Genomic DNA, 18,220 nt, shown 5'->3' with positions numbered 1-18,220 from the left:
ACCAGGGCAAAAGGCGGAAATACTGTCCACAGAAGCCCAGAAAGTTGAGGCCTTCCTGATTAAATTAGAAGGCCAGTTCTATGAGCAGATCCTACAGCAGAGTTGAGTATATGAAACCCACATTCTGCTGTCAGTCAGTAACTGCACGAGCGAGACTAAGGGAATCAGGCAGAACGTATATACACAGAGGAACAGAGTCAGGACTCCAGTGAAGGCAAATGCAAAGATTTTCGTGTCTCAAGTGATTTTGGTGACCAGATCTCATTCTTCCCATGAAGATTTTTAAAGTGTTCTATTCCTTTGAAAGTCAGAACAGGGACACACGTGGGACTAAAGAAAAAAAAAAAAAACACAGAGAAAGTCAGAAATCATGGATGGACATTGCCCTGAAAGAAGTGAAGATGAAGGGTTGTATTCTCACTTTCCTACTTTGTAGATCAAAAGCTATTTAGACAAATGAATGGTCTGGTTTTCACAGATTTCAAACACACCCATATAAACAGAAAACTGGGGTTCCCCTGTACTTGAAGGCTTGAAATGATGTTGTTATTTTATTTATTTATTTGTCAGAGAGAGCGAGAGAGAGCGAGAAGAGAAGGCCCGAACAGGGAGAGCTGGAGGCAGAGGGAGAGAGAGAAGCAGGCTCCTCGCTAAGCAAGGAGCCGGACATGGGGCTCGATCCCTGGACCCTAGGATCACTACCTGAGCTGAAGGCAGACACTTAACTGATGGAGCCAGCCAAGTGCCTCTCAACTTAGTTTTCTGTAGCTACTGGCAGATGCATATCATTAAAAAGGGGAGGTGGATGAGAGGTATAATATGCTCACTGCATAAGAAGTGAGGATGTCTAGAGTTGACATCTGTTCTTCAGCTTGCTTGGGGAGAGAAGGAAAGTGAAGGAAGAATGGGTGGTGACAGCTGGGGGTCAGGAGTATGAGAATTTGTAGGAGGAAGGGAGTGATGAGCAGGATTTTGGCCAAAGACTGAGAGGTATTTCCGAGTGACATTAGTTCATTAGATTTTCACGGTATTCATGAAGGTGGGTAGAACACTTCTCACTATCTCCATTATGTTGATGAGAAAAATGAAGCCCAAGATGTTAAGTGACTTGCTTTGAGCTCTGACAATGGGGGACTGGATCAAAAGTAGAGACCATATCTGCTGATTCTCACTCTATTCTGCCAGAGCAATAATGAAGTTGAAGTTGAAGTATATGTAAGAGCCTGTGAAAGTTCTCTGACCAGTCATTCTTATTATGGCACTTAAGACCGTGGTGACCTGCCCACTCTTTACCTTTCCAGGCTTCCTAGCTCATCCCCCACCAGTTAACAAGCTGCAGCCGTACTGAATTCAATCCATCTTCTCTTCTGCCTCGCTGCTCCCCATCTTTCAGCTCTCTGGGACATATTTCTTCTCCCGAAGAGCTCTATCTAACATCTCCGAGTCAGTGAAAGTTGACCCTCCTTTGTGCTCTGTAGACTTTGTTCTTAGCCCTAGTCTAGCACCATTCTGTAACTGCCTGTTTTTGTATTCCTATGTCCATTTTAAACTTCTTAGGGATAGTGATTTTCTCACTAAGCATTATATCCCCTGTGCCAAGCCCAGCTTTTGGCCTATACAGAGCCTCCCAAGTGTTTTATCAGTCAATCAATCAAGCCAAGATCAGAAGGTAGGATCATTTTTAAAATTCTCCATTACATTTTAGATTACAACCAAGCCCTTCTGCTACTGATAAGCTAAATTTAGTTTTGTGCATCCAATCAACAAATGTTAGCCAAGATGCTTAGTACCTCTATGGGGTTGGGTTGTATGCCCAGGTTTCTCATAGTTCTTGTCATATAAAAGGTCCTCATTACATAATTTTGTAATAAATTAGTACAAAGATGATTAATATACCAATTTCCTAAGGCATTTAGACAATTGTCTTACATGTAAATAATGATGATATGGGACAGACTATGGAAAGAGCCATATGGGAATAATTTGGGGTAAGCTATTTCTTTGGCTAAGCTAAAAAACAGGATAGCAGGGAGTGAGGACTTAAAGGAAACCCATGTAATCGCTGACTCCTAGAAAAGAGAACGCAGAATTTGATGTAGCCTGTGGAAATAGAAAATGGCTTGACTCATCTCAACAAGAAAAATATGCAACCTACTGTCTCATTCTATATTTGAAGTGATGCCCTTAAATATCACCATGTTTCATTTGATATTCAGAAAAATATCAAAATGCTGTAGACAAGATGCTACCACTAGTAGGACAGAAGTCATATTTATGGGAACAGATTAAGGGTCGGCAACAGGACTGTAGTTGTTTTGATCTCCAGTTCAGTGTGCTCTTGATGGGCCGTCTTCCGTCTCACCTGCCTCTCTGAGGATTCTTAATGACATGTATTTAAGGGTCCACTGTAGAAAGAGCGAAATGTCATGGATACAGAGTTCATGCCCTTCATCCCAGCAGCCTTGGTTTGAAACCCAACCCCACCACCTAAAAGCTACCTGATCTTGGGTAATTAACTGAAGCTCACCATGTTGCAGTTTTAAATATATGAGCCTATAAAATCTTCCCCTTTCTACTTAAGCTACTTTGATTGCATTTCCTTTATTTGCCACTGCGTGAGTACTAGTACAATAACTACTAATTCCTGAAAATTGTTTGAGATGATATCACAGTATAAAGCAATTTGTATTCTTATTGCATCTATGTCTCTGGAAATCATATACCCAGTATTTATTGTCCTGCTAGCATTAAGATTATAAAGATGAGCAAGATAAACACGGTGCTTCTCTTTGATGGTACAATAATGACTAATTATTTTCAAAAACATTAACTTTCACTCTACTTATTCCAAAATGTTCTTTTCTCTGGAGAGCTGAACATCTTCTCTTAGTCGAAGTGTATCTTAAAACTAAAGACATATCATCCATTTTAATACAAGGATACAAACTAAAATGCAAAGCAGGAACTTTCTGGTGAAAGTTTTCATTTATTTTCGATAAAGTAAATCCCAAGCCTCCAGTTGTTCTTTATGAAGCCTTCCCAAGGCAGGAGAATTTTTCAGTGTAATGAAATTAATGGTGTCAGGACTGGAGGACAATCACTCATTCTGCTGTATGCTTTTTTGGCTCTTCTCTTCTCCATTTGCCTATGATGATGCAATTTGTCTCCTGATAATGGATGGGCTTCCTTTCCTTTTCAATCACTAGCAAGAAGCACTGAAACTTGCTCAAGAAATGTCCAAAGTTCATCTGTGTGGGGGACGTTTTTTGAGTCCTTTATGGTTGATGAAAGTAAATTTATAGTCATGATGCAAGTATAAGATGGTGTGTGTGCTTTGTCCTTAAAATGTATGCAGTGGCCTTTTAATGTTATAATATATGGTTAGGCTGCAGTTGCTATGGAAACAATAACCAAATTGTCTGACCTTTGAGGGTAGGGAGATGCAGTGGTGGCAGCTGTGATCAGAGCTGAGGATTACTGATAGAATGAAAGTAAAGATTAAAGAGAAAGGGGCTCTTTATACCTTAATGTTCAGATGAGAGCAATCTATTCTTCCCCTGTGTCTATCAACAATATCCATCAGAGCAAGACTGAAGACTTCCAGTATTCCTTTGTTTATCATCTTTATACTATTTATTTTGGAACCTGGATGAATGGAGTTTTGGAGTTCTTGATTATAGTTGGTCTATAGGTTTTTTTAAAAAGATTTTATTTATTTATTTATTTGATGTGGGGGAGAGAGAGTGAGATCACAAGTAGGTAGAGAGGCAGGCAGAGAGGGAAGCACACCCCCCGCCAAGCAGAGAGCCCAATGTGGGGCTCGATCCCAGGACCCTGAGATCATGACCTGAGCTGAAGGCCGAGGCCTAACCCACTGAGCCACTCAGGCGCCCCTGGTCTATAATTTTTTACATAACATAAAATCATGCTTTCTGGTAATGGCACACAGTATATCCAGATTGGTATCCACCTATAACAATGTTACTATTAAGACAGCAAATGCATGGTTTCGTTTGGAAGGTACTGAGTTGATTAGTCAAATGAATACCTTCTCTGTTCAGAAGAGGTCACTTCCTAGGACCTCTGTGACCATTGGGGAGTTTCTCTGTGGCTTCCTGCATAGTACTGATCCTTTTGTATTGTTAAGATTTAGAAAGTGCTCCAAATGAGAAGTTCACATATCTGAGTTTCTTCTGTTCATACTACATGTCAGGGGAATGTGAGGACATGTGGATTATGGGGAGTGGCATCATCACCCATAATTGCTTAGGGAGGGTCCTGTATGCCCAGTACAGTGTTAAGCTCTATGGACATGGACATAAATAGGAAATGATTCCTGCCCTCAAGAACTTGCTTGGCTACACAAAGAGAGAATATATGCAAACTTCATACTGAGTAGGGAAAGCACAGAGCAAAGCCAGAAAATGCAGCCAAATATAGAAGGAAGAAGTGAGTCCAATAGGAAAGGCTGAAGGGAAAACATAACTCGAGATGGGACCCAAAAGAAGGGCAGACCTAGATAACGAGGAAAGACCTTGTTTGGTATAAGTAAACTTAAGAACTTGTAATTATGCTGCATGTACTTTTTTTTTTTTTAGAATTTTTAAAAGATTTTATTTATTTATCAGAGAGAGAGAGAGAGGGGAGAGAGCGAGCATAGGCAGACAGAATGGCAGGCAGAGGCAGAGGGAGAAGCAGGCTCCCCGCCGAGCAAGGAGCCCGATGTGGGACTCGATCCCAGGACTCTGGGATCATGACCCGAGCCGAAGGCAGCTGCTTAACCAAATGAGCCACCCAGGCGTCCCCTGCATGTACTTTTTGAATGTGTCAAATATTATACTAAAATAGAGGTAAGGTCAAGCAAGTGATCTGAGCAAAGATACACATGAAGCCTGATCTAGTGGTTAAGGGACTTTGAGTAGTTTGGTTCTATTGGGGAAGCAGAGGGTTTTACTAGGTATTCTGTAGCAATGAGGATGCTCACATGATTGTGGGGACTGCAAAGTACAATGGAATGGGGAGGAAGGAAGTTGAAGGTAAAGCATAGCTTGAGATGGGAAATCTGGGAATATGTAAATACTAGATGACACTGAATGCAAAATTTGAGGTCAAGGTGAAGAATTTCGAATGGTAATAAACAGGGTAAATTGTCACTTACTGCTTAGAGAGAAGTAACCGCTCAGTAAATGTGAATTAAATTTGGTTGCAAATAAAACCCATGCCAAACCAACCCAAAAAACCCTTTGGATTTGTGGGTGATGTTTGTGGTGGTCATAACTTGCTGGCTTTCACTGAACTCTTTCATAGCTCTTTCTTCAGGATTTTTATCCCTGAGTTATTATCACTTTTGGCCTTCTTAATATGAATATGACTTAAAAAGAAGGGCCTACAAGTGCCTAGTGTTTCACCTATGAAATTATATAAAGTATGTAAAAGATGTTAGATATTTTTTTCCCAGTATGGAGCCTTGAGAGGGTTATAGACAGATTTTTTTTCATCTTGAGAAATTGATCCACTTCCATATTGTACAGGTGATGACATGGTCACCTCCGAGCTTCCAAGTACCAAGTATTCATCAATAAGTTTGTGAAGATGCACTTGATATTCTCAACTTGGAGGTTGTTTTTTTTTCCCAAACAAAATAGGTAACATGTGTCTCAAAATTAATATACACATACTGCTTCCCATGCAGGGCCATCAAAGTGAGAGCAGGTGCTTTGGCACAAGGTGGTAGAACATCCTACAGGTTTGTTTGTCGGTGTGTGTTTTTAAAATCAAGTGTATTCTAAAAATGGACAGTTTTACAGCCTTTCTCTCTGTCTTTCTTCCTCTCTCTCTCTTTTCAAAAGGACCTTCTTAAGAAATGCTACTCTGCCAAGGCATCTTACCTCTTCCAGCAGGACAAATTCTATGACATCAGCTATGACACAGGAGACAAGTCTATCCAATGCAGCAGGAGACCAGATGCATTCAAGTTCTGGATGACTTGGAAGGCCCTGGGCACATTAGGCCTTGAAGAGAGAGTTAATCGTGCACTTGCTTTATCTAGGTACTTGCCTGTGTGTGTTTGTGTGTGTGTATATCTGTAACAGAAAGACTTGATGGAAATAACATTTGCAAAGTCTGTACATGTTCTTTCTTTTGTCATTTCTCCTTTCATCTAATGACCATTTTCTCAGTACCTACTACAGGTTAGCAATTGTGAACCAACCAGTCCTACACCCACCCCCCTGGGATCCCAGCCCAGTAAGAGATACATTTAGGTGGCAAAAAGTAAAAATACGAGTTAAAATATGAGTGAACCAATTTTTGATAAGTGTGGGTACATGGTGCTCCAGGAGCACTCAGGAGGGTACCCTAGTGTGTGTTTGTTTGTTTTTTAAAGACTTTTATTTATTTATTTGACAGAGAGAGACACAACGAGAGAGGAAATAGAAGCAGAGGGAGTGGGAGAGGGAGAAGCAGGCTTCTGGCTGGGCAGGGAGCCTGATGCTGGGCTCAATCCCAGGACAACTGAAGGCAGACGCTTAACGACTGAGCCACCCAGGTGTCCCTCGTTTCCTAGTGTTCTTGAGGGGCATTGGCAGAAGCCCTGGAGGAACTGAAATTTAGCTAAGACCCAGGAAACAAAGTGAAGAAGAATGGTGCAGGCAGAGGGAGCACCAAGTCCAAATTATGTGACTTCAAAGACCTGAAAAACAGGTGTGTGAGAACGCAGGGCTAGACTAAAGACTTGAAGGTAAAGGCAATATGGAAATGTTATGGTTACTTGTCTCGTTGTAACATTAGAGACAAAGCTTTTGAAGCCACTTTCTGAGACATTACAGAAGCCCGTAAGATACAGGTGGTGGACACTTGCCAACCAAACAAGACTCTTTCGCTAAGTGTGGATCAGTGGGTGCACATGGGCAGGCCGCCAACAGATTTAGTTTGAAATGTGATTTGTTGAGCCTGAACTACATAGGCTTAATCTTCTTGGTGTTAAAAAAAAAAAAAAAAAAAGTCAAACATTTAAAGATGTAAAATACTTAAAAATAGGGAGATTTGTCAAAATCTGGATTTTTGGCTTCTCTGGAAGGATCAGAATGCTCTCAATCCCACATGGTGACAAACCACTGAACGTGTTGATGGCATCTAGAGAAACACTCCCTGTACTTCCTCCTGTTATTCGCAGCCAACCTGGACTCAAAACCTAGCTCTACCAATTAAAAGTGAGGTGACTTGGGCAAGTTTCTGAACCTCTCTGTACCCCAGTTTCGTCCCAGTAAAATGGAGATCAAATGGTGTGTCATTCAGATAGTTGCTATGAGGATTAAATGCATCGATATATGCAAAACACGAAGAGCAGTGTCTGGCCTGTGCTACCTGCCTTTATGAGTTTGGGTTTTTCTTACCTGCTTGACCACTGTAGGCATGACCACTATGGTCCCTGGTTTGGATTCTCTCTCCTTCATACTTCCTGTGCACATTTCACTGGCAAAATCCTGAAGTCCCTCCTCAGAAATTTAAAACAGTTTTCTTTTTCCAGATTGGGAGTTGTAGGGGTGCTCCATGCAACAGCTGTCTGAAAACTCATGGTCTTAAAACAGCAATTATTTATTCTCAGACATCTTCAAGTGGGCTGGAGGGTCTTTATCCCAAACTATGGTGGCTGTAGGGGTGGGCCATCTACTCCCCACATGCTTTTCCTCTTCTTTGGATTAACAGGAAGCCAGAATGTGTTCTTGTGATGAAGATAACAGAAGATCAAGAAGGCAAACCCCATTATGAAAGCTGACTTTGAAGGCCTGATTGTATCATATCTATTGGCATTCCAATGGCCAAAGCAAACCACCTGGCCAGCCTCCATGTCAAGAGGCAGGGAATACAATCCTCCTTTTAGCAGGAAGAACTGCAAAGTTACACGGTATTGAACTTGAATATGATACAGCCAGTTTTTTACGAGCAAAATGGGCTTACTTGGGAATGGCAGAGGAATTACAATTCAGGACATGCAAACTACCGGCAAATCATAAGCAAGTCTGGAGAACAAAGGAGATGAGCTCGCTTATAAAGGGGGATGGGGGAAATCCAGAGGGGCTGCTTTAGGCATAAGTCCATTGGATAAGACAGAGTGATGGCTTCTCATTAGCTGAGCCTTTTGCTAGACAAAGAGAAAATCTTACCATTTGCTGTGGTAGTTAAATAGGCTTCTTCCTGTTGGAAAATCCAAGATATGCCTCTTCTTGTTGAGGTCTGCAATTGATGTCAAGTTGGTGGGGCATGAAAACTTCATCTTCAGGACTTCCTGAGTCCATTTCAAATGAGGTTTCCTTTATTCTCTTTCATTATGGCTTGGATTAAGAACAGGTAAAGGGAAGGCTTTGGTACTTTCAGAAGATTGTTAGAGAAGTTGGCAATTCTAGTGATTGTGGTTTAAAAAGTAGTTTTAAAAAATCTATAAATATGTATCATTTAGGTCTCTTTAGATGGCAAGCAACAGAAACAGTAATTCAAGATACTATGAACAAAGAAAGATAATTTATTATGACATGTTCCTTATAAGCTAGTATAATGATTACTTCTGGAATGACTTATCTAAGGGCTTAAATGATATCACCAGGCCTCAATCTTTCTCCATCTTTCAGGGTTGCTCTTTTTTATGTTGGTTTATTCCTATGGAGGAAGATGGCAACCTGGGGTGTAAGATCTCTAGCTTCTGTCTTCTCCGGTTCAAGTTCAAGGTCCAAATGAAAGTGTGCTCCTCTCTCAACAGTCCTAAAGAGAAAGTTTTCATATCTGAATGAGACAAATGTCCATCTGTCATCAGTCACTATTGTCAGGGAAATGTGTTACTCTCACTGGTCACTCTCAGTCACATGCCATCCCTTGGCACTGGACAATGTCAATTCCTCCTATGGAAAATATCCTGAAACTAGGTGAGGACTATACCTTTATTAGAAGTAAGGTTAATCTACTTCCATCAGAATTAGGGAGATAATTACCCAATGGTAAGAAAAATGAAACTATCCACCATAATTATTCATAGTTTCTGTTCAGTTAAAATAAAAGTTCAGAAAGCTCTGTTTCCTTTTTTTTCTTTGTATTTTCTCATACTATTTAAGTGTGGTAGAATCTCTATATTATTTTATCTAAGCTGCTAAGTAATTCATTGACAGGTGTCTTGAAAGAAGGCTAGATATAAATATTTGATGATCATATTTGTTATAAAGTTAGCATTCATCTCAGGGTAGAATTTAATTTATAGTCTAAGGATACTTTCTAATTTTTGCAGAGAAATATCACAGGAGGATAAATGTTAACACTTCAATTCAATTCAACAAACACTTATTGTTTGTAAATGTTTGTCAAGTTGAATTGAATTGAATTAACATTTCAGCGAGCATCACTGCAGACTCTGTGACCTATATCTAAGTATTTGGAAAAATAATCCCTCCTCTTTCATGCTATTATTCATCATAGTTTTTTTTTTTTTTTTTGTCTTAACTTTTCACAATTTTTATTACCCAGCCCTCTCTTCCTAGGGTGGGCAAGGTCATCTTGTTCTCCTACCCCTAATGCCAAGTAAATGTTGAGTCCTTTTCTTTTTCTTTTTTCTTACTTTTCTTTTTTCTTCTTCTTTCTTTCTTTCTGAGAGAAACAGAAAGACAGAGAGTGGGAAGAGTGGGGCAGAGGGAAAGAGAGAGAGAATTTTAAGCAGGATTCATGCCCAGTGCAAAGCCGGGTGTGGGGCTCAAGCTCACAACCCCAAGAGAATGAGATGAGCCAAAATCTAGAGTCAGATGTTTAAAAAACTGAGCCACCCAGGTGCCCCTATTTTTATTTTATTTTTGGCTGAACCCTTTTAGACATGCCACTTGGAGTGAATATGAAATTAGAAACTTAGAGAAAGTATCTCTAGGATTAAGAACTATATCAAGTTGGCAACATAAGTATTTTTATGATTTTATTTATTTTCAGATTGGCTAATTAGTTTGTAGTTCTGCTCTTTAGAAAAAGAGAAACGTTTTCTTAGAGCTGGGATCTACTCTGTTTGAACCCATGTACAGCAGTGTCTTGGAAAACTGGCTCTCAGGAGGAAGACACAGAAGCCCCAGTTTGTTACGTCTGTCAATCACCATGGTGTAAATATTCCCACTGTGTAAAACTGCAAGCTATCAACACTTTTGATTTATAAAATTCCTAAATATTTAACATGGGCTCTCACTAGCCAGTCCATAGTAGCTCTGGAACACCACTGAGTAAGTGAGCCGGTGTAATCAGTTCAAACCACTGACTCTTGAGAGTTCAAGCTCCACTGGGAGCTGACTGTAGGCCACTGACTTGAAAAACGATTCTCATCCCTGTCCAGAAGGCTCTATAATGCCAGAAGGCATAATGTCTATAATCTCAGAATTAACATTGTTTTGTTTCCAAAGAGTATAATTTCCTTCAGCAGATAAGGATTAACAAAGTAGGGGCACCTGGGTGGCTTGGTGGGTTGGGTCTCTGCCTTCGGCTCAGTTCGTGACCTCAGGGACCCCCGCGTAGGGGGTCTCTGCTCGGCGGGGAGTCTGCTTCCCCCTCTCTCTCTGCCTGCCTCTCTGCCTACTTGTGATCTCTGTCTTTCTGTCAAATGAATAAATAAAATCTTAAAAAAAAAAAAGAATTAACAAAGTAAAGCTGCACATGAGAATTGTGTTACTATTTGAGCTGCGCACCCATTACCAGCAGCCTGTCTAGCCAAAACACCTGTCCCTAGACCTTCTGTCAGATCTCTCAAATACTGGACAGGCTGGGCAGCTCTTTCTCCACTGACCTTGCAGGAAAGATTGCTCTGACTGCATAGAAAGAGTATTCCATGTTTCTGAGTCTAAATGAAGCTTAGTTTTGAAATTTGTATCTTGACCTTAAGACTGAAAGACCGGAGTTTGATGGAATAATGGTTTGCCATCCCCCTGATCAGAGATCTTGCTCTTTTCCCTTGGGAACACAAAAGCAGATTTTAAAGGACAAAGATTCCTATTTAATAAGTTGTCAGAATCTAGAAAAAAAGGGGGAAAATTAGTGCCTGGAAGAGCTCTAAAGCCTTTACTAATTACCATTTGACCCTCATCATTCCAATTGCCGAGAGAACTCTTATCTTGAGAAATATTAATGACTAAAAACTTGCTTTCTCCTTGGGTTGTTTGAAAACCAGTGACATCGGGAACTGAAAAACAGCAGGCAATTATGAAGCATAACTGAAACGCAGACGGCTGAGGTTTAAAACCACCTCGGGCACCAGGCAGGTGACCGTGTACCCCTGGTATCTGCTTAGGAAAGTTGAAAATGTTTTCCAGTGCCCAGGGCTACCTGTTGCCGGGGGCACGTTGTAGGCCTCTGCTGTGGCCCCCGGGTTAAATGGTTATTCAGTAAGAGGTAATTTTTCAAGCAAGCCGAGAAAAGTCATGTGTGTAAATCTTTTCAACAACAACAAACAGCTCAAGAATTCCCATTCGGCTACTTGGTTAGATCTCTAGTGTATCATTTATCTAGTCCCTTGACACACAATCTCTGTAATCTCTCAGATGGCATTCATTTCACCGACTTGCATGAATACTGAGGGATTTATTGTTTTCAGTGTGGAAAAGGTGAACAGTTACCCAATGGCACTTCTGTGCTTGTGTATTTCTCTAGGTGACGGGAGAGGGGGAGTCTACAGGGCTACGGAAGGGCCAGTGTTTTCATTTTATCTTTATATTGGTAATTTTTCAAAACCCACAATTGCAGGAGAACGTAGCATGTAGGTGTCTGTGATGAATCACACGCATCGTGCAATATGTTCTAATATATGCAGAGCATGCGGAAAGCAGATGGAGAAACCTCTCAGGAGCTCTGGAGGCTCCGTGCATCAGAAAGAAATTTCAAATGAGGAGGTGAGACTGGGAGAGAAGGTTGGTTCAGAGTGTTCCAGGGAGACTCCGAGTAGCTGAGGAAGGAACTGGAAAGGCTGCTTCCAGAAAGGAAAGAATATCCTACAAAAGGACAAATTAAAGGCAAAAAACAGACCTAATCACTGAACGAATCAGAGAATTGAGAGACTTCAGGGTTGGAAGCCTATTTGTAAGCAAAGAAAAGGGAAGTGTTTGGGAACAAGATTAGCATTAATGTCTGCTTCAAAATCAAGCCAGAATCTTCATACAAAGAGTTTTTGTACCCTGTAGGATTGGTGAAAATTCTTGCTAATGTGTAATTTTTTCGCCCTCTCTTCTCTCTTTTTGCCAAGCTTGGCAGGAAGCAAAGTGATGAGTTTTTAAAAGCTATTATTGTTTTTTGAACCCATTTACCTGGATGCCTTTTGGTAGAAGTGGTTCCTGGTTCCTGCTTTATATCTCCAAACTCAAATGTACATCTTTTTCTGGTTTGTATCAGATAAGAAGAGGTTCTTTTTATTTATTTATTTATTTTTTGGAAATGTATTTTATCTTTAGTCTGTTTTCATGTATTGAAAAGAAAAATTGTGAGGAACAAATCATTTCTATCAATGTGGGCAGAAGTGACTCAAACCTTATTTGGATTCCCTCCCCCAAACTCCTTGCACTTAAACTTTTATTCAAGAAGAGAGGAAGGTACCTTATTGAAGAAGCACTTCTCAGCTACCATCTCTGAAACTGCTCTCTGTGGGATAATAGACTTACAGAAGCTCTTAATGAATGTTCTTCCAAAAAATATTTCCATGCTCAAATATGTTTGGAAAGTGCTAACTACTATGTTATTTCTCTCTCAGAGCTACAGCTTTCCTGAGGGGGCCTGTAATAGAGAAACATTTTTAACTTTGTTTTTAACATTTTTTTAAAAGTTTTTATTTATTTATTTGACAGACGGAGATTACAAGTAGGCAGACAAGCAGGCAGAGAGAGAGGTGGAGGCAGGCTCCCTGCTGAGCAGAGAGCCTGATGCGGGGCTTGATGCGGGGCTCTATCCCAGGACCCTGGGATCCTGACCCAAGCTGAAGGCAGAGGCTTAACCCACTGTGCCACCCAGGCACCCCTGTTTTTAACATTTTTAACATGCAGACACTGTTTATTATTCACCCAACAGCCATTCTCCCCTTTTTTCTTACTAAGAGAACCTTGATTTTATTTAGATAGCAACAGTATAGCTGGGAACAGTGGTCTAAGCCAATCTCCATTGCCTGTAATGAGTTTAGGGTAAGTATATGACTCAGCCTCAGTCCCGAAGATTGAGGAAGAGTTCTTTGAAGGCTTCTGGGGAAAATACTCTTACCTCAGTAGAGAAAAAGGGAGAGGAAAGACTTTTGCTCCAGCCCCCTCTCCTCCTTCTTGGACATGTGTCGAAGTCTGCGATGCTTGGAGTATGGCACCCATCTTGAGAACGTGAGGCAAGTCATTAGCACTCTGAGCAAGGCAGGCTGAAATGGTAGAAAATGCCTGGTTCTTTGACAGCATTGAACCATCCAACCGGTTCAATAAACATCCTTATGTGGGGTGCCTGGGTGGCTCAGTGGGTTGGGCCTCTGCCTTGGACCCAATGGTCTCAGGGTCATGGTCTCAGGGTCCTGGGATGGACCCTGCGTTGGGCTCTCTGCTCAGAGGGGAGCCTGCTTCCCCCCCACCACCTCTCTGTGACTGCCTCTATGCTTGCTTGTGATCTCTCTCTGTGTGAAGTAAATAAATAAAATCTTTAAAAAAAAAATAAACATCCTTATGAATTAAGGCAAGTACTCTACTAATTGTAGACAAAAATAATCAAACTGGCATGCCCAGCATTGCTCACATTTATTTGGCAGTTGAACTTTTTTATGTGGGAGACTTATGAATATGGGTTGGCATGGAGCATAGTTGGGGGTTCCCGTGTAAGCCTTTTATTGTAGTTATAATAGCAACCCTTCACCCAAATCACCTCTACTTTCAACTCACCTGAAGTGTTACACTCTGTGCTCTGAGAGTGGCTTCAGTAGGGACAATGGCCCTGACACAAAGCCTGGATACCCATAAGTAGCAAAAAGCAGAGTTTAAACTGAAATTATACAACTCTGTTTTAGGATGCCTTTCTCTTGGGAGCAGCATTAGCCAATTTGACAGAAATAGCCTAAATTGAGACATTTGTGTAAGTTTCCCACAGCCATCATCTGTTGGAGAAGGATTTGACTCACCTAGTCCCACATTTCTATTGCATACAAGAGGAAACTGAGGCAGGCTCAGGGAAGCTAAGGAATTTGCCTAGAGTCACAAAGTTGATGAGCTGCACAATTAGAATCTTCTAGAATCAGTCCCAGGATTTCTGGAGGTGCAAAGCTTTTCCATAGTCTCGTGGTGTCCAGGATTAGCATAGGCTTCTTCAGGATGAGGTGTGGTATTGCTTTGGAGTTTACAGATTGCCTGTATGTGTTTGTGTCTGAGAAGCTGAAAAAATATGGTTCCCAAGCTTTCCTTGTATTGACAGGGATTGTATTCGACTATTATATTTGTGCTTTACATTTTTCTTTTTTAAGTTTCCTTTCAAAAATTACAGGGGAACCTGGGTGGCTCAGTGGGTTAAGCCTCTGCCTTCGGCTCAGGTCATGATCTCAGTGTCCTGGGATCGAGCCCCGCCGTCGGGATCTCTGCTCAGCAGGGAGGCTGCTTCTCCTGTCTCTCTCCGCCTGCCTCTCTGCCTATTTGTGATCTCTGTCTGTCAAATAAATAAATAAATGAATGAATAAATAAATAAATCTTAAAAAAAAATTGCTCAAGTAACCACATCTATGAAACTTTGCAAAGAAATATAAGAAAAGAGTTGTTAACTCCCCCATTGTATTCTATATGTCCCTTCCCCAGGTAAACACTAAGAATTTATTGTGTACCCTTCCATTCTTTACTCTGTGGGGGGGATATATATGGAGATATGTAGATAGAGAGAGATCTATCTATTTCTCTACCTATATATGGATACAGGGATAAGAATTACTTCTGCATTCTTTTTGATAATTTCTTAAAAAGCAAAATCATATTACTGACAATTTGACATATTGACTGTATGACAGAATCATATTATTGACATATTATTGACACATTATTGACATACTGAGAAATGTCAATAATGAAAGCAAGGTACTTGCTAATACATCATGAGCATCCCTGCAGTTTAATTGAAGTAGATGTAATTTATTCTTTTTAATAGCTGTGTCGTATGACGTTGTGTTGCTGTAATATGTTTTATTTTACCATTTGCCAATTTCTGGATTTTAGTCTTGTTTCTGGTTATTTTGTATGAAATACATGCACACATATTTACACATAGATTTGGGTAGAATTACATATATGCATGATTTTACTTAATTCTTTTGAAATAACATTTGTGGTTAGAAAAGCAGATTGTGTTGTTTCAGTTTTCTTGAAATTGAGGCCCAAGAAAAACATTTTTGTTGTTTTTAAATATTAATTTAATAAATATAGTGACATGATCATATTGCATGTAATTTGTTTAAGATTTATTTTTATTTATTTTTTAGATGGAGGGAGGAGCAGAGGGAGATACAGAGAGAGATCTAAAGTAGTCTCCATGCTGAGTGCAGAGCCTGGTGCGGGGCTCAATCTTACAACCCGAAATCATGACTTGAGCTATAATCAAGAGTCAGATGCTCAACCAACTGAGCCACCTCGTTGCCCTTTCCTGATAATTATACCATAATTTCATATGATGAATGGATCCTAATTCTCAAAGCCAATCCTCATTCCTGGGTGTAATGTTTTTCTTTCCTTCCTTCCTCCCTCCCCCCGCCCTTCCCAACCCTTCCTCTCTCCTTGCCTTACTTCCTTCCTCCTTCCTCCCTCTTTCTTTCTTTTCTTCCTTTTTTCTTTCTTTCACTGTTACTTATAAAATCACAAAAAATTATTTTGGCAAGTATATTTTTGTCAATACCCTTGATCATTTGCTTACATTTCACCCCCAAATCTGAAATACTAGGTCTAGGGTTAGGAACCTTGCAAGGCTCTTGATCAAATCATTTAAAACCAGTTATTTTGAAAGGCTCCTCTTTTCATATAGACTATAACCAAGCCCAGGGGAGAGCTGCCCATGCTGCTCTACTCTATGTTCTCAAGGTTATTTTCATCTTTCCTTGGTCATATTCTGCATCTCCTATATCTGTACCTTTCGTTTATGGCATGATAGTTCTTTTTTCCCTGACATTGGAGATGACTTCATAGACATTCTGTCAGTGGCCACAGCCCACTTTCTTTTAACATGATCAGTCCTTTGACCCTCTGTCCTGGCCTTGGAATAGACAATGTTCAGCTTCCTTGATCTTAAATGAGCTTACAGGTAAGACTATACACCAAAAGCCAGCTAGGTAATATAAGTACATGTGTTAAATCCCCGTCTAGGACATGAATGTGAAACCCACATAGTCAGAGATGTATCTCCAATCTATTTTAGGTGGTTTTCATATTGGGGTTAAAGTCTGATGCTAACATGAGTGATAAACATCACCTCATCCAAAAGATGTATCTTTTACTTGGGTCCTCGGGGTCTGCTGTGGGTTCAGGGATATCTGCCTAAATCCATGTTTATCCCTATTCCCCTGCCCTTCCTTATTCCTAAGCCTGTATTTCTAAGCCTTATCTCTGCATTCTGAAATCACAATGTTTTTGTGTTTCACGCGTTCTCATGGAGTTGTTAGATGATGGGGTATAAATATTATTGTGTCTTTCATTTTTAGGTACCTCGCAGAAGAAATCAAGAAAAGAGAAGGATTCAAGCTATTGCTGGAAGTAAGTGATTATGGAATTGTGCTCGTGATTTTGTCAGTCAACAGGGATGAAGGTGGCAATTTTCAAATCTGTTATATTTCATTGGTTTTTGTGTTGCAGACTTAGAAGCAAGTCATTAGCTTAATTCATGGAGTCCATTATGTTAATTTACTCTATTAGTGAGTATTTTGCCTTTGTTGGATTTGCAAAGAACACACTTGCATCTAAGTATTGAAAATTAAAGTGCTCAATAATAATTACCAAGGATAATACTGAATAAATATATAAATTGCATGATGATTGTACTGTGAATATTCAACTCTGCAATAGTGGTGCCTACATGTGAAAAATCAATTAAGTGAATGTACAATAATGCATATAGTTTTCTCTTTTTATAAAATAATGAGAATATATTAGCTTTGGAGCAATGGGAAAATAAGTCATTTCGTGGTTGGACTGTTTGCTATTATATAAAAAAAATAAAATGGTTGCAAAGATAGAGAATACTGGGTTTTTTCCCTTAAAATATATAGAAATTATGAAGAATCTTCTTTAATTCTGATATTTAAGAAATATGAAGTATGGGATGTTCTCTTAGATCTCCTTATAGCATATATTTTATAGCAATTTTTTAAGAAAGATTTTATTTGTTTATTTGACAGAGAGAGAGATCACAAGTAGACAGAGAGGCAGGCAGAGAGAGAGGGAGAAGCAGACTCCCCACTGAGCAAAGAGCCCGATGCGGGGCTCAATCCCAGGACCCCAAGACCACGACCCAAGCCAAAGGCAGAGGCTTAATCCACTGAGCCACCCAGGTGCCCCTGTATAGCAATTTTTAGCTTAATGTAAACATCACCTAGAGATTACAACCTTAAGAACTTTTTCATACATAAGCAATCTGCCTAACTTTTGGCATTCATTTATTCAGCAAGATTTATTGAGCAATTACTATGTGCCAGGCACAGTTCTAGGTATTGCATACGTAAGATAGGGAAATTCCCTGTTCTGGTGGTGCTTATACTCAAATGGCAAGTGACAGGGAACAAACAAGCAAATTAATACCTAGCAAACTTCAGGTAGTGAGATGTGCTAAGAAAACAATAAAGCAGGTTCATGAGAGAGAATTGAGTATACACATAAAGAGAGTTACAGATGTGGCAAGTTCTGAATGACAAGGTGGGTGGTGGTTGGGTGGCCTGTTTCATTTGGGGCATACAGCTAGGGCTCTCTGAGGTCTTTTTTTTAAACCAAGACCTGACTAATGGTAAACAGTATGTCATGTAGATGTCTGAGGGAAAGACGTTCTAGATAGAATGAATAAACAACTACAAAGGCTTCCAGCTGAAAAGAATTTTATGTGTTTGAGGAACCAGAAGAAGGTATATTAAATGAGGGGCAGGGGTGCAGGTGGAGAGGTGGGCGGAGACCGGAGCTGGTGGAGTCAGGTGGGTCCTGGTTTTGGCTTTTATTCCAAGTGTAATCATTAAAGAAGTTTTATGGAGACA

General features: G+C 40.2%; 1 protein-coding gene across 1 annotated transcript in view; it reads left to right on the top strand.

The window, feature by feature from the left end:
- The window catches only part of GADL1 (glutamate decarboxylase like 1), a 171,309-nt gene that overhangs the window by 91,658 nt on the left and 61,431 nt on the right, over nt 1-18,220 (top strand). Inside the window, exons 12-13 of the mRNA XM_082684026.1 lie at nt 5,850-6,049; nt 16,685-16,736. Coding sequence (XP_082540152.1) covers nt 5,850-6,049; nt 16,685-16,736 — 252 coding nt within the window. The remainder of the gene's footprint in view (nt 1-5,849; nt 6,050-16,684; nt 16,737-18,220) is intronic.

The sequence above is a fragment of the Mustela nivalis genome, assembly GCF_964662115.1.
Source record: "Mustela nivalis genome assembly, chromosome: 1".
NCBI classification, from domain to species: Eukaryota; Metazoa; Chordata; class Mammalia; order Carnivora; family Mustelidae; genus Mustela; species Mustela nivalis.
The sequence above is the reverse complement of the archived record's forward strand: the minus strand, read 5'-3'. Positions and strand labels throughout refer to the sequence as shown.